Source organism: Hemiscyllium ocellatum, chromosome 13 (genome assembly GCF_020745735.1).
Source record: "Hemiscyllium ocellatum isolate sHemOce1 chromosome 13, sHemOce1.pat.X.cur, whole genome shotgun sequence".
NCBI classification, from domain to species: Eukaryota; Metazoa; Chordata; class Chondrichthyes; order Orectolobiformes; family Hemiscylliidae; genus Hemiscyllium; species Hemiscyllium ocellatum.
Window position 1 is genome coordinate 49,158,556 of NC_083413.1, and position 17,047 is coordinate 49,175,602.

General features: G+C 37.1%; 1 protein-coding gene across 1 annotated transcript in view; it reads left to right on the plus strand.

The window, feature by feature from the left end:
• gmps (guanine monophosphate synthase) overlaps positions 1-16,400 on the plus strand; it is a 30,086-nt gene extending 13,686 nt beyond the window's left edge. The window contains exons 6-16 of the mRNA XM_060834812.1: positions 799-992; positions 1,125-1,290; positions 2,453-2,604; positions 2,746-2,919; positions 3,135-3,240; positions 3,347-3,462; positions 8,090-8,215; positions 13,058-13,173; positions 13,298-13,428; positions 13,950-14,122; positions 14,852-16,400. Coding sequence (XP_060690795.1) covers positions 799-992; positions 1,125-1,290; positions 2,453-2,604; positions 2,746-2,919; positions 3,135-3,240; positions 3,347-3,462; positions 8,090-8,215; positions 13,058-13,173; positions 13,298-13,428; positions 13,950-14,122; positions 14,852-14,953 — 1,556 coding nt within the window. The 3' untranslated portion in view covers positions 14,954-16,400. The remainder of the gene's footprint in view (positions 1-798; positions 993-1,124; positions 1,291-2,452; positions 2,605-2,745; positions 2,920-3,134; positions 3,241-3,346; positions 3,463-8,089; positions 8,216-13,057; positions 13,174-13,297; positions 13,429-13,949; positions 14,123-14,851) is intronic.
• The last annotated feature ends 647 nt before the right edge of the window (positions 16,401-17,047 follow it).

The following is a 17,047-nucleotide window of genomic DNA, read 5'->3' on the forward strand; positions in this document are numbered from 1 at the left end:
TAACTGTAATTGCCTATGGACAAGGCAGTAGAATTCAAAGTATAAGAAACTGTTTATTTTACCTTATTCGCTACCCTTGTATGCTTTTCTGAAATGCATTACCTCAAAATTCTCTGAATTCAATTCATTTGATATTTTCCTGACCACATCACTGGTATCTTCCTAAAGTTGACAGCTTTTCTGCTCACTATCAACCAATTTTCCACAATCTGCAAAATATCTTATCATATCTCCCATACACTTATGTCTAAAGTAATTGATATCAAGGTTAGCAAGGCACCTGCACTAAGCCCTGTCTTTGGTAGGTGCTGTACAACAATGTGCACAAGAAGGTAAAATGAGAGTAAATTTGATATGCTACACATATCTAATGGTTGCTTTCAGACAAGGATGAACAGAGCCTGGTGTGTGAGCTACACAGCTTTTTTTTTGTTAAAAGTGTTACATTAGCATGGAACAAAAGATAGAAAAGTATGTTTTTCGGGCATTAGGTGCTCCACTCTGGTACTAGAACCAAGGAGCTGTGTGTGATTAACTAGTCTGTGATTTCCCCACAAATAATTGAGCTTAAAAATGTAGATGTTGACTGGTGCAAACTTATTTTCTATCATTGAATAATGCAACTGTATTTGTTTTTTTAATGTAAAGCTCTTTTTAAGGGACATGCTTTGAACTGCTTAGTTTATGGAAATAAAAGCAAATAAGAATGTGGAGTATTAGAAGAAATTTATACTTGGTCCTGTGCAAAGGATAATTTTAAAAATGCAAATGTTGATTTTTCTGTTAAACTGTCTATAGCCATCGCGAATGAATCCAAGAAACTCTATGGTGTTCAGTTCCACCCAGAAGTGGATTTGACAGAACATGGGAGAGACATTTTGAAGAATTTCTTGTTTGATATTGCTGGATGCAGTGGGACATTCACAGTCCAGAGCAGAGAAGTAGAATGCATCAGAGAAATACAAAATAAAGTAGGACATTCCAAAGTTTTGGTAAGTTTTTTATTATTAATATAAAATTCCTACAAACATGAAAATTTTCTTTTCATGGCTTTGAACACGTTTGTGTTAAACAGAATTGGGTTTCACAATTTAGAATTCTGACTGTTGTCATTTGATCCAAAGGTACTGCTGAGTGGTGGAGTAGATTCTACTGTGTGTACAGCTTTATTGAATAAAGCTTTGAACCAAGATCAAGTAATAGCTGTTCATATAGACAATGGTTTCATGCGAAAAAGAGAGAGTCAGTCTGTTGAAGAAGCCTTGAAGAAACTTGGTATTAAAGTTAAAGGTAAAGTTGCGAAATGAAACGTAATCAATTTTAATGATCAATAATACTGTAAAATTCATCAGATAGATGGAACATGTTAATCAGGAATATTTAAAAACCAATCTGTATAGTAGAGCATAACACACAAATTTAAAAAGGCCATTCAAACGATAAAGTTTTTAGTTTAGATTCACAAAGGTGACAACAGAGAAAGGCTTAAGATGCTAGATCTGTTTCCATTGCTAAGGTGATAGAATTGTTTAGAATTGTGAAAGATTGTGGTAAAATAAATAGAAAAAATCTGTACTGAAAAGAAAAAGCACATAAATTTAAAGTAGACTGGCAAGAAGGAACCAAAATTGGTTCAGTGCCTGGAAACTAAGGATATTGATCAGTATTTTTCTGACTGTTTGTTTGCAATCTAGTTCTGCAGGACTTAGTGTGTAGGTACCTTGCTAACCATGATATCAATTACTTTAGACTTAAGTGTATGGGATATGATATAGTTTGCAGATCGTGGAAAATTGGTTGATAGTGAGCAGAAAGGCTGTCAACTTTAGGAAGATACCAGTGATGTGGTCAAGAAAGTATCAAATGAATTGAATCCAGAGAATTTTGAGGTAATGCATTGCAGAAAAGCATATAAGAGTAGCGAAAAAATGGCAGTTAATGAGAATTTTAAAAGATGCAGGGTTTTTGTAGTGCTTTCCAATAGATCCCCGAAGTAGCAAGGCAGATTAGGTGATTAAGGGATACAGGATAGTTTTTTCAGCTGATGCAGAAACAGGCCAAATAGCTTTCTTTTGTCCTTTAAATTTCTATGTTCAGAACCAGTTTTCGATTGGAATGTGTAAATGAGGGGCAATAAAACTGGTGATTGTCATAAAAATGTTCCATATTTGATTCCTTTGAGTACAGCCAGTTGAGGTTTGTTGTAAGTTCATGTAATGCCAACAGAAGTTTGTAGAATTCCCCAGTATTCTTATGCTTTGTGCTTTATATGCCAATCGGAAACAAAAATTGTTTGTACTTTTTTCTGTATCAGTATTTATTTATACCACTTACCCTGCTATCCTGAATTCCTATTTGGCTAAGTTGTGCTCTAAAAGTATTGACAGTCATTAGTACAACAAACAAAATAGTGGTCCAAGTTGTTACAATAAGTTTCTTTTAAAATTTACAGTGGTTAATGCAGCACATGCATTCTACAACGGTACAACAACTCTGCCAATTTCAGAAGAAGACAGAACTCCCAGAAAGAGAATAAGTAAGACCCTAAATATGACGACTAATCCTGAAGAGAAAAGAAAAATAATAGGGGATACTTTTGTGAAGGTATATTTAGAATCAACTTTTTAGCATTAACTAAATTGATTCTGTTACCCAATGCTCAAATATTTTGATTGAACTTTGTGCATGCTGTATTAGAATGAAAGATGAAAGGCATAAGTTTTTAAAAAAATTGCTTTATCCTAGATTGCAAATGAGGTAATTGGAGAAATGAATCTGAAGCCTGAAGAAGTGTATCTTGCTCAAGGTACTTTGAGACCAGATTTAATTGAAAGTGCTTCATTAGAGGCAAGCGGGAAAGCTGATGTCATCAAAACTCATCACAATGATACTGAACTGATAAGAAAATTGAGGGAAGAGGTCAGTGATATCTTTCAAGATTTCTCTAACAGTTTGGTTCATAGGGATGAACTTATTCTGAGGCTTCATTTGTTAATTTAAACCATATTCTATCTCTTCGTATTCAAGCCTGCATTAGTGAGCTATTGTGTATTTACAAGTGTCCCATGATGTCAGATGTGTTTAATCTCAAAACTATTTAAAAAGTACATAACTGTGGATCTTTTATCTTGCAGGGTAAAGTGATTGAGCCCCTAAAAGATTTCCACAAAGATGAAGTGAGAGCATTAGGCAGAGAGCTGGGTCTTCCTGAAGATGTAGTTTTGAGACATCCATTCCCAGGTGAACTTAATACACATTACTGCCCTTATTAAATGAGAACTCATTTCGTTTTGTACATTACTTGCTTCATAAGTAATTTCTGGTTTATGTTGGCTGTTTTTTAAAGGACCTGGTCTTGCTATTAGAATAATCTGTGCTGATGAGCCATACATTTGCAAAGCCTTTGCGGAAACTAATAACATTTTGAAAATAGTAGCTGATTTTTCTGCAAGTGTGAAAAAGGTAAGTTCCAGAGAATATTCCTTGCCCCTTTCAATAAAATTTATTAGTGAATTCTTCATTCTTGACTTCAAACACCATTTGTCATTTCAGTTTTAAATGTCAAACATCTGTCAGATGCAGTTTGTTTATACGCAATAAAAGATAATCTATCTCACTTATATACAACACTTTTCACACTTTCTTACATTGCCCCATGATGACAACTTACAAAGTCCTAACTTTCAAAAGCTAAATCATTTACTGATAAGGCTTCATTAACAACAAAGGCAATAAATACTTCAGTCATTGTCTTGTGGTAGGCTCACATCATAATTTGCTCTGAAAATATATTAGGATGTCTATAATGAGCAAATGAGATTATCTAGAGCAATCAGCATCTTGTACATGCTGAAGGGCTTGAAACAGAATTAACTGTTATTTTGTGTTTCCATATGTTGAACAATTTGTTAAATTTCAGCATTGATTGTAATGGAGTTAAATTTTGTTATGTAACTATTTCTCATTATTTTTGTAATTGGAACACTGCGAAAGGGCATAAGTTTACAATGGCTGTCTAATGATACATATCTCGGTATCTGGTTTGGTTGAATCTCACAAAACAATAAGATTAAAGCATGGCTGGTCTGAGAGTCAGGGTGAGGCTGTTATTTCTGTGCAGACGAAGACTGTTTGTGAAATGACTGTAAATAAATTGTTCCAAATCAGTTGCATTTGATTATAACACTGCAACGCTTTCAAATATATGGAGTTGACTTAATGGAAACCTAATCTAAACAGTATCAAAACCTGCTGAGTATTTGAGTACTTTTGTGATTCTAAACCATGGTGTAAAGCAGGGTGTGTAAGTAAGAGTCATAGAGTTACAGTATAGCACTGGAAACAAACCCTTCAGTCGAACTCACTCCAACCAGATAATGATTTGGATACGTATAAAGTAGCTGTGGTTTGTAAGTTTGCAGATGACGCCAAAATTGATGATGTGGTGGACAATGAAGAAAGTTATGACAGAGTACAATGGGAGCTTGATCAGATGGGCCAATGGACTGAGGAGTGACAGATGGAATTTAATTTAGATAAATGTGAGTTGTTGTATTTTGGTAAGGCAAATCAGGCTAGGACTTGAATAGTTAATAGTAGGGCCCTGGAGAATGTTGCTGAACAAAGCGACCTAGAGGGTAGAAGTGCATAGTTCCTTGAAAATGGAGTCGCAGTTAAACAGGGTAGTGAAGAAAGCATTTGGTACACTTGCCTTCATTGATCGGTGCATTGAATGTAGGAGTTGGGATGTCTTGTTGCAGCTGATGGTTGACCGGCATGGACGAGTTGGACCGAAGGGTCTGTTTCCTTGCTGTATAACTATGACTTAATATAAAGAACTGGGAGCAGGAATAGGCCTCTGGCCCTTTGAACCTGCTCTGTCATGGGTCATCATTTCATGCCTCAACTCCACTTACTGCTCTGTCAGTATAACTCTTAATTCCTAAACGTATCTAGTCCCATTTGCTATCATTTGGCCCATATCCCTCTTAAACACTCCCTATCATTGTACCTATCCAGATGTCTTTTTAAATCTTGTGATTGTACACACCTACTCAGCCATGTCTGGCAGCTTGTTCCACTCTCTGCATGGAAAATGTTGTCCCTCGGGTCCCTTTTAAATCATTCCCTTCCCACCTTAAACCTAAGCCCTTTAGTTTTGGACTCTTCTACCATAGGGAGAAGACCTTTGCTAGTCACCCTATCCATGCCCTTCATGATTTTATAAACCTCTGTGAGGTCACCCCTCAACCTCCTACACTCCCAGGGAAAAAAAAGCCCCACCTTATTTAGCATCTCCCTTGAGCTCAAAATAAGGCAGTATACTTTACATGAAAATTAAAGTTACCCATGATGATTGGGAAAGTCAATTGATAAATGCAACCACAAGAAATATTTCCTAGAATATATACATAGTTTCCTATAACAGTATGTTTTGTACCAGGCTGGGAATCGGACTGTTTTGGATCTGGTAATATTTAATGAAGCAAGTTTGAAAAATGATGTCAGAATAAAAGATCCCAGAGGAAACAGTGACCGTAACATGGTGTGCTTAGCATTCAGAAACTAATCAGAAACAACTACGCTAAACTTAAATGAGCGTAATTACATAGAAGTGAGGGCGATTAGTCTATTTTCTATTTTTGGAAAAGTATTGGATTCAATTATTAAGGAAATAATAATAAGACATTTGGAAAAATCATAATCTGATCCAACATATTTAGCATGGCTTCATTAAAGGGAAATTGTATCCAACTAATCAAATTTTTTTGAGGAAAACTCAACCGAAGTGGATAGATGGGCTCCAGGCTAATGGTGAGGAAATAGTGTTCTTTCAGGTTGACAGCATGTGACCAGTGGGTATATAGTCAGGTTGTGAGTGGGCAAAAATTTGGATAATGCTGAAATATAATGTGGGAAAATATGAAGTTATGTATTTTAGCAGGAGGAATGCAACAGCTGAATATTAAATAGAGAGACTACAGAATGCTGCTGCACAGAGGGATTTGAGGGTACTTGTGCATGAATCTCGATGTCAACAATCAAGTTCACTGGGAAATAGGAAAAGCAAATGAACTCCTTGCCTTTTATTTCAGAGAAATGGAGAAAAGAGGACTCAGGTTTAAATTAGACAAGATACTATTCAGAGCATACATGGATACTATGAACTGTTTTGGTTCCCTTTATTGTAAGGAAAGATATACTGGCATAGCAGGCAGTGCAGAGAAGGTTCACCTATGTTGATCCCAGGCATGAAGAGACCATCTTATGAGCAGGCGCTGATACTCCAACGTTTCTGAGGAAGGGTCACCGGACATGAAACGTTAACTTTGATTACTCTTCAGAGGTTCTGCCAGACCTGCTGAACTTTTCCAGACAACTTCTGTTTCTGGTTCTGACTTACAGTATTCGCCGTTCGTTCTTTTATTTTAAATATAAGATTCTTGGGGGACTTTAGAGTAGAAGCAGAGAGCTTAGCCTAAACACCTCTACAAAGGGAAACAAAAGGCTTAATCTGAAACGGGTTCAACCATTTCAAGCAAATAATTTCTCCTCTGAGGAATATGAATCAGTGGAATTCTTTGCTGCAGAAGGCTTTACAGACTGCGTCATTAAGAATATTCAGTAATGAAAGACTGATTTCTAATCAGTGAGGCAAGCTGATCATGGGGATAAGGCAGGAAAGTGGAGTTAGGGATTATATGATTAGCCATGATCTCATTGACTGGCAGAGCAGTCTCATTGGGCCAAATGGACCTTTTCTACTCCAAAGTCTTATGGTTTCAAAGCACTAGCAATCGTTAACTTGGTGAATTCCAACATCATTTTTGACGTTAAAGGATGACAGGTGGTGGTTAGATGCACAAAGATTCTCGTTTTTTTTCAGTGGAGATCTCTCTGGAGTAATACAGAAGTCTTGAAAAATTGTGAATTGAGTTGGATAATGCCATAGTAACCCTGCTATGGTGCTTTGTAGTTTCAGCACCATACAGTTGACATGAGCAACAGATTACAAGAATGCTGTTGTGACGCACTGTTTCAGAGGTTTGATGCTAAGTCTACAATCCAAAGAGAAATATTGTACCCTTTTTCAATTATAACATAAACTGCTCATAATTTATTACAGAATTCTGATAAACACGTGCTAACATGGGTTAAAGATGACAGTGTCAAAAGCAGTGGTGTAGTGAATATAAATATCATACAAACATTTTCAAACTCTTTTAGCCAATCATAGCTTTGCTGAAGTTGATGCATTTTAGAAGGACCATTGTGAAAAATAGTACATTTTAAAATTCATAGCATTTCATAAATCATAGATGAGCCGCGACTAGTTCCAAGTTCCCAAATTTGAAAAATGGGATAGGGTGAGTTGATGGTTATAGAATGTGGTTTACTTTCATTTGTAAAGAAGTACAGATTATGAAAGTGGAGCAAATAATGTTGGAGGTATCATGTGAACATTCTGGGCACAATGTTTCAAGAATGTTCTAAAGGCCTTAGAAAGGAGATGCCGAGAAGTTTGCAAGGATGAGAAAGTTAAAGCTTTTTAATCTTGTCTGTTCCTCCGAGAACAATGGTCTGTTGAATGCTTCTAAGAAAGTTTTTGAAAGATTAGGTAGAGGAAGAACTGTTCATTTAGCAAGTAAGTCATTAACTTAAGACCAAAGATTCAAGTTAATTAGTGGAAGATCTAAATGGCAGATGAATAGAAATACTTTACTGATGTATCTTCAGATTTTACCTCAAATGATGGACTCTGAATCCATAAATGTTCAATCTAGAATTATTTAAGTACTTGAAGCTATGAGCATTTGTGTTCTGGCAACAGTAAAATGTGGGGCAAAGTATACCTGCTGTTTGAAAGCACTTGGACTGATACAAAAGGTGACCATTAGAATATTCTGTAATATTGAAAAAAATTGGCAAAAAATATATTTTCTTGCATTAAAACAGTTACAAGATTATTTATGATTTTACATGTTGAGGGTATATCAAAGGATTTATGCTAGATCTCACCAAAGAATGTGTTTGCAGAAAATGTAAATCTAGGGATGTTGGGAAGTCATGGTACTATGTTTTTCTACAGCCGCACACACTATTACAAAGAGTCAAGTCCTGTACAAGTGATGAAGAGCAAGAAAAATTGATGCAAATTACAAGCCTGCATTCACTTAATGCTTTTCTTCTGCCAATTAAAACTGTTGGAGTACAGGTTAGTGTTGCATTGTAAATATTAAACAAATCAAATGTCATAAAGTTTGTTTTATTCTTTTGAATCAAATTGAATCTTTAAATTATTATGGCCTGGAAATGAAAAGTCAATTGGTGGACTATTGAATTCAACATACTTGGCATTAGTGCAAGAGGCCTAACAGGGAAGGCAGATGAACTCAGGGCATGGTTAGGAACATGGGACTGAGATATCATAGCAATTACAGAAACATGGCTCAGGGATGGGCAGAACTGGCAGCTTAATGTTTCAGGATACAAATGTTACAGCAAGGATAGAAAGGGAGGCAAGAGAGGAAGGGGAGTGACGTTTTCGATAAGGGATAGCATTGCAGTTGTGCTAAGGGAGGATATTCCTGGAAGTACATCCAGGGAAGTTATTTGGGTGGAACTCAGAAATAAGAAAGGGATGATCACCTTATTGGGATTGTATTATAGACCCTCCCCAATAGTCAGAGGGAAATTGAGAAACAAACTTGTAAGGAGATCCCCGCTATCTGTAAGAATAATAAGGTGGTTATGGTAGGGAATTTTAACTTTCCAAACATAGACTGGGACTGCCATAGTGATAAAGGTTTAGATGGAGAGGAATTTGTTAAGTGTGTACAAGACAATTTTCTGATTCAGTATGTGGATGTACCTACTAGAGAAGGTGCAAAACTTGACCTACTCTTGGGAAATTAGGGCAGGGCAGGTGACTGAGGTGTCAGTGGGGGAGCACTTTGAGGTCAGCGACCATAATTCTATTTGTTTTAAAATAGTGATGGAAAAGGATAGACCAGATCTAAAAGTTGAAGCTCTAAACAGAAGGAAGGCCAATTTTGATGATATTAGACAAGAACTTTTGAAAGCTGACTGGGGGCAGATTTTCGCAGAATGGGAAGCCTTCAGAAATGAGTTAACAAGAATCCAGAGAAAGTATATTCCTGTTAGGGTGAAAGGAAAGGCTGGTAGGTATAGGAAATGCTGGATGACTAAAGAAATTGAAGGTTTGGTTAAGAAAAAGAAGGAAGCATATGTAAAGTATAGACAGGATAGATTGAGTGAATCCTTAGAGTATAAAGGCAGAAGCAGTATACTTAAGATGGAGGGCAAAAAGGGGATATGCAATAGCTTTTGCCGGTACAGTTAAGGAGAATCTAAAGGGTTTTACAAATACATTAAGGACAAAATGGTAACTAGGGAGAGAATAGGGCCCCTCAAATATCACCAAGGCGGCCTTTGCGTGGAGCCACAGAAAATGGGGGAGATACTAAATGAATATTTTGCATCAATATTTACTGTGGAAAAGGATATGGATGGTATAGACTGTAGGGAAGTAGATGGTGACATCTTGCAAAATGTCCATATTACAGAGGAGGAAGTGCTGGATGTCTTGAAACACATAAAGGTGGATAAATTCCCAGGACCTGATCAGGTGTACCCGAGAACTCTGTGGGAAACTAAAGAAGTGATTGCTGGGCCTCTTGCTAAGATATTTGCATCATCGATAGTCGCAGGTGAGGTGCTGGATTACTAGAGGTTGGCTAACGTGGTTCCACTGTTTAAGAAGTGTGATAAGGACAAGCCAGGGAACTATAGACCAGTGAGCCTGATGTTGGTGGTGGGCACGTTGTTGGAGGGAATCCTGAGGGACAGGGTGTATTTGGAAAGGCAAGGACTGATTAGGGATAGTCAGCATGGCCTTTGTGTGTGGGAAATCATGTCTCTCAAACTTGATTGAGTTTTTTGAAGAAGTAACAAAGAGGATTGATGAGGGCAGAGAGGTAGATGTGATCTATATGGACTTCAGTAAGGCGTTCGACAAGGTTCCCCATGGGAGACCAGTGAGTAAGGTTAGATCTCATAGAATACAAGAGAGAACTAGCCATTTGGATACAGAACTGGCTCAAAGGTAGAAGACAGAGGGTGGTGGTGGAGAGTTGTTTCTCAGACTGGAGTGCCACAAGGATTCGTGCTAGGTCCTCTACTTTTTTCATTCACATAAATGTTTTGGATGTGAGCATAAAAGGTACAGTTAATAAGTTTGTAGATGACACCAAAATTGGAGGTGTAGTGGGCAGCAAAGAGGGTTACCTCAGATTACAAGTTCTTGACCAGATGGGCCACTGGGCTGAGCAGTGTCAGATGGAGTTTAATTCAGATAAATGTGAGGTGCTGCATTTTGGGAAAGCAAATCTTAGCAGGACTTATACACTTAATGGTAAGGTCCTAGGGAGTGTTGTTGAACAAAGAGACCTTGAAGTGCAGGTTCATAGTTCCTTGAAAGTAGAGTCGCAGGTAGATAGGATAGTGAAGAAGGGATTTGGTATGCTTTCTTTTATTGGTCAGAATATTGAGTACAGGATTTGGGAGGTCCTGTTGCAGCTGTACAGGACATTGGTTAGGCCACAGTTGGAAAATTGCGTGCAATTCTGGTCTCCTTCCAATCGGAAAAATGTTGTGAAACTTGAAAGGGTTCAGAAAAGATGTACAAGGATGTTGCCAGGGTGGAGGATTTGAGCTATAGGGAGAGGCTGAACAGGCTGAAGCTGTTTTCCCTGGAGCATCGGAGGTTGTGGGGTGACCTTATCGAGGCTTATACAATTATGAGGGGCATGGTTAGGATAAATAGGCAAAGTCTTTTCTTTGGGGTGGGGGAGTCGAGAACTAGAGGGCACAGGTTTAGGGTGAGAAGGGAAAGATGTAAAAGAGACGTAAGGGGTAACGTTTTCACACAGAGGGTGGTACGTGTATGGAATGAGCTGCCAGAGGAAATGGTGGAGGCTGGTACAATTGCAACATTACAGAGACATTTGGCTGGGTATATGAATAGGAAAGGTTTGAAGGGATATGGGCCAGGTGGGACTAGATTGCGTTGGGAAATCTGGTAGGCATGAACATATTGGACCGAAGGGTCTGTTTCCATGCTGTACATCTCTATGACATACCACCAGTGCTTCACTGGAGACTCACTGATGAAGGGCTTATGCCCGAAATGTCAAATTTCCTGTTCCTTGGATGCTGCCTGACCTGCGCTTTAACCAGCAACACATTTTCAACTCTCACTGATGATGCTACTTGGTCATGGTGAAGAAACATCTGGAAATTATCCTTCCAGCTCAGTGGGCTAACTTAAATACTTGTCATGAACCTGAGCTACAAATCTTAAAAATCACTAATTTGGTTTTTGTACATTGTTTTAAATATGTCATTGTACTTGAGAAAACCTGAATTTAACTGCTTTCCACAATAAATTGTATAATTTGGAAATTTATCACCTGTTATATGGAAAGTAATGTACATTTTATGTGAGTTGGTACTGGATGATGAAAATTACTGTGCCTGTAATCGGGTATTTGAATCTCTATGAACTCGATTGTACTGATTTTGGGAGCGTTAACGTAAATATTTTTACAATAATGACTAAGAGCTTGACCTGGTAATTATTAATTTCTGTTTTTCAGAAAATGAGCTGTATTTTGATATTTTCAAGTTATTAAACTCCTGTCTATTTTCAATGAAATCTAAAGTCTATGTCAGGAATAAAATTATCTTGATATAAGTTTGCTTGCTGAGCTGGAAGGTTCCGTTTGAGACGTTTCGTCACCATACTAGGTAACATCATCGACGAGCCTCCAGTGAAGCATTGGTGTTATTGCACACTTTCTATTTGTCTTTAGGTTTCCTTGGGTTGGCAATGTCTTTTCCTGTTCTTTTTTCTCAGGGGTTGTTGGATGGAATCCAAGATGACGTGTTTGTTGATCGAGTTCCAGTTGGAATGCCATGCTTCTAGGAATCCTTGTATGTCTCTCTGTTTGGCTTGTCCTGGGATGGATGTGTTGTCCCAATCAAAGTTGTATCTTTCTCATCTGTATGTAAGGATACTAATGGTAGTGGGTCATGTCTTTTTGTGGCTAGTTGATCATGTATCCTGGTGGCTAGTTTGTCCAATGCAGTGTTTGTTATAGGAATTGCAAGGTATTTTGTAAATAAAGTTTATTTTGTTTCCTATATAAAGTCTTTCAAGTTCGTTAACTGATATTGTAGTGCGTAGGTGGGTTGTGGGCTACCGTGATGTCAAGAGGTCTGAGTAGTTTGGCAGTCATTTCTGAAATGTCTTTGATGTAGGGGAGAGTGGCTAAGTTTCTGGGCAAGTTTTGTCTGCTTGTTTGGGTTTGTTGCTGAGAAATTGGCGGACTGTTCTTTTGAATATGGTGTCGTGATTTTCCTCTGCTGTTTGTAGTTCCTCTGTGCTGAGTGTGTGTGGTGGCTCATTGAAATAATGTTCTAATGCAGCTTCGTTAGTGGGTGTTGGGATGATTGTTTCTGTTTCTGTTTCTGTAGTTCAGTATTCGGTCCATATGTGTTGTTTTCCTGTCGATGCTGGTTTGAAGTTCCCCATTGGCTGTTCGCTCCACTGTAACATCTAGGAATGGTGGTTTGTTGTTTTTCTCACTAGTATCCTTCCATGCAAGTGAGAAAGGATACCACTTCGACTGAGACAACACATCTATCATAGGACAAGCCAAACAGAGAGGCATATAAGAATTCCGAGAAGCACATTATTCCAACTAGAATTCTATCAACATACACATTGATTTGGCTCCCATCTACTACCCACTGAGAAAAAGAACAGGAAATGACATCACCAACCCAAAGAAACCTAAACACACCAATAGAAAGCAGGTCAGAACACCACTGCTTCTTGAGGCTCACTGATGTTACCTAGTATGGTGATGAAACATCCTGAAAACGAATGGCTCCGCAAGCAAACTTACATCCAGAACTTCAACCTGAGCTACAAATTTTCTCCAAACTCGCTCATTATATTCTTCTCTTGAAGGGTGACTGTAGGACGTATAGTTATGTTTGTGGCTTATCTAGTAAAGATCAACCGCACTGGGATTCCTTCATATTCCTAGCCCGACTTATTCCACGAATGTGCCATAATATTAACAGGTTTGTGTATTTATTTTGTACTTTAAGCTATTTGAAAATAGATATTGCTAAGTATGAACAATCTTTTCACTATTGCAAGCCATAATGAATCTGTCCTGTACTAATGAAAATGTTTGTGTTTCAGAGTTGTGTATGTTTTTGGACCACAGATTCGAGAACCTATAACAGATGTAACACCAACTTTCCTAACAACAGGAGTGCTTAGTACACTCCGGCAGGCTGACTTTGAGGCGCATAACATTCTTAGAGAGTCTGGTAGGAATACAGTTAGTATTCTTGAGAAACCTGTATGTGGCATTACATTGTGTTCTCCTTTCCACAGAATTAGTTTGATACAATCATAGTTTGATTATCTGAAATTTGGTGTTGCAATGAAACTGATTCTCCACACCACCAATCCTTTCAGTCATTTGTTAGTGAGGTGGTCAAGAACGTACCGTCTACTGGTTTGGAATGGGATGGTACTCTAGGGAAACATTTTCATTAATTTATAGTATTGAACATCTTTTGCTTAGACTAAGTTGCTATCAGCTTTCTTAGATTGCAGTTGGGTACTTCCATCCTCAGGAGCAATACATTCGATTAGCCAAGCTACTGCACTACAGTCTTTTTCAATTAAGATATTTTTAGGTGTTTCCATATAATTTTTCATAATCATTTTTTCCAGTTTCCTCTTTCAGGAGAGACAATCTAAAGTTATGTTGATTTGAACATATCTGCGTAAGCTATGTCAGCATTTTTTAAGTAAATGGTATGGTGTGTGTATGCCTTTATAGGTTACTCTGGGAAAATTAGTCAGATGCCAATTGTTTTAACACCGCTACATTTTGACCGCGACCCACTCCAGAAGCAGCCCTCTTGTCAGAGATCTGTGGTGATTCGAACCTTCATTACAAATGATTTTATGACTGGCATCTCAGCAATTCCTGGCAATCACATTCCTGAAGAGGTGAGATTTGTATTATGTACTTAAAAACTGTGACAGCCTTTTCACCAGTAATTTAGAGGATAATGCAGCAATATATAATCGCTTTATAACATTTTTGTCATTGACTTGGTCTTGATACTAAGGTGAGATGCAAGTATACGTTGGGTACTTTAAGGTTTTTTTGATTATCTCCTCCAGAGGTTTCTCACTCCTGGGGTAAAGTTTTTTGGACTTTTTGTTTAGCAGCTTGAGATGACTGTTTTTCTGTTCGCATGTGTGTGTCTGGATCATGAAGGGTATCGTTACTGAGTGTAATTTTGTTTGTGCCCTACACACTTTTCAGTTAGTGCACTATTCTGGGAATTTTGACCGACTACTCCAGTTCAGTTCAGCATAGGGCATAGTTAACGTTTCGGCTGCAGTTCTAACAAATCATCAGCGCAGACACAGGTTATTTATGACAAGGTCACTTCTCCACTGCAGAGGTTTTTGATATTTTTAAATGCATGTCCAAAGAAGTAAATATGAATGAAATACAAGCATAAAGTGGTGGAGCAACATTGATCTGGTAGCCTCTTCAGGTTCCAAAGCAATCACATAAGACTTGAAACATTAGTTCTGTTTGATCTGTCCACAGTTGCTGCCAGACCTGCTGAGTTTCCCAAGCTCTTTAAGCATTTAAGATCTCCAGCATTTATAGTGCTTTGCTTTTACTTAAGTATGAACGAGAATCCTGTTTTTCCTTGTCAGGTTATTTTAAAAATGGTGAGAGAAATCAAGAAGATACCTGGAATTTCCCGTGTCATGTACGACTTGACCTCAAAACCACCTGGAACTACGGAATGGGAGTGAACGAAACAATATTTTTTGTGAAAACATTCCCAGTGTTAACAGTAAGGTGGAAGTGTGACTGGAGCTGCTACTTTGCACCTTTTTTCTTTTTGTCATCCCTCCCCTTGCCCTACCCAGAGCCTACCGTATAATTCAGTATTTGGCAAGGATATATTTTAATGGGTTAAGAATATGTAAGGGTTAAGGGATTCATCATCAGATTTTCCTGGTAAAATTGTGAAGCCTTTGCCAATGTATTTGAACACCCTTTATAGTTCAATTTGTCTGGTGTTTTGAACTTTCGAAGGCACAGTTCATTTGCAGTAAATTAACTAAGCCATTGCCAGTATATCATTGTAAATCTCAATTATTGATGTGACCAATTTTTTTTAAAACAGATCTGTTACAAATATTTTGCCAAATGGATAGGTTGTATGGAAGTGTATTGGCAAGTTTTGATGTATTCAGTATGTTTAAAGTTTATTGACAGTTTGTAATTGCATTGTTCTAAATGAACAAATTACCAGCAGTTTGGCTCTGTTTATCACTGTAATTTTGGATACTGTATGAAATGATTAGAATGAACACAGTTGTGATTTTCATGGCCTAAAGAACTCTCAAAGGGTTTGATTTTTGCCAAAAATCCTGATCATATACATGCTTTTGAATATTAGCAGCCAACTGTGTACTGTACATATTTCCTAACTTGCATGTGAGCCAAAATTTTATTTGAAGGATAAGAGGACTAGGGTTTTCCAAAGGCAGCATTTTTAATGTATCATTTGACAATTTTATATATCTATTTTATTAACTGACTACCATAATTTCATTGTGAAATATTTTCACTTTGCTATTTACCTAGATATCAGTTTATCAACACAATATGTATGGTTATTATTAATTGTTGCCTTAATTTGATCACCTCTATCCCACATGTTCAGAAAATGTAATTTATAATTGTAAACTTTGTCAAATTAATAAATTGATAAGACATACCTCAAGTTCTGAAATTTCCATGCAGAAGTAACTTTGTCAATGGTACAATGTAAAGGTTTTGGGTTTTGAACTTACCACAGAAACATTTATGAAAATCTCTAGTCTGATGATATTATCTTTAGATTTTTTTCATAAATCCAAATCAGTTACATTCAGAATTTTAGCAAGCTAGGTTCAGTCCATCTACTTTATTGAGTGTATATCTAATTTATCCAAATTGTATGTACAGAAATAAACATTTTCTTCTATGCATCTACATCTTAAATATATTAAAATTTCTGAAAGTTGGAAACCAAACATTTCAGTGAAGGTGCAGACTGTTTGGCAGATTAGATGATCAGATCACTTCACTTGGGTGATTTGATAAAGTGCAACTAACAGATTTTGCATCATTTTCATTTGAAAGGTGTTTTCTTGCTCCAGTTTGTAGCTACATGCAGGAACATTCATGCCATTAAAGATTTCATATCAATTCCTGATGCCTGAGCAATGTGTTTACTGTATTGCCATTTTGCAGTTGAAATTCATAACAACTAAATTATGCACCATGCATTAGTACAGCAGTCGATACATTTTTATTTGAAAAATCATCATTTCCAATGTTGCTGCAAAACAAGTTATTTAGCTCAAAACCCTTTGGTGAAATTTGTGGTACATAGTTCCCTTTATGTAAAAACAGATGCCTAAATTACTTTTTCTCAGATTAGTACTGCAGAGTATTTCAGGTAAAATAAAAGCCATTTGTTTACAATTTATGCATGGCCTATAATTTGATCTTTTTTAAAACTTTTTCAAACTTTGTAGTACTGATGATGAGGAAAATGTAAATTTTGAAATACATGAACATTTGCCATTTTAAAAACTGATGACCAGTGAGTTCATTGTGATCTCAATGTTAAAATTATTAATTGGAACAAGCTATCTCCTTTTCATATAGGCACAAAGAAGGGAAATGGGTATTTTTGAAAGCAAGAAAATGAATATTTTTGAAAGCAGAATTGGTATTTTTGAAATATTAGTGAAAGGTGTATCTGTTTAATTTCCACTCCATACCTTTGCTGCTAACAAGTCTTTATCAACATTCAAATCATTTAAGCGACTTAAGTCGATGTATATAAA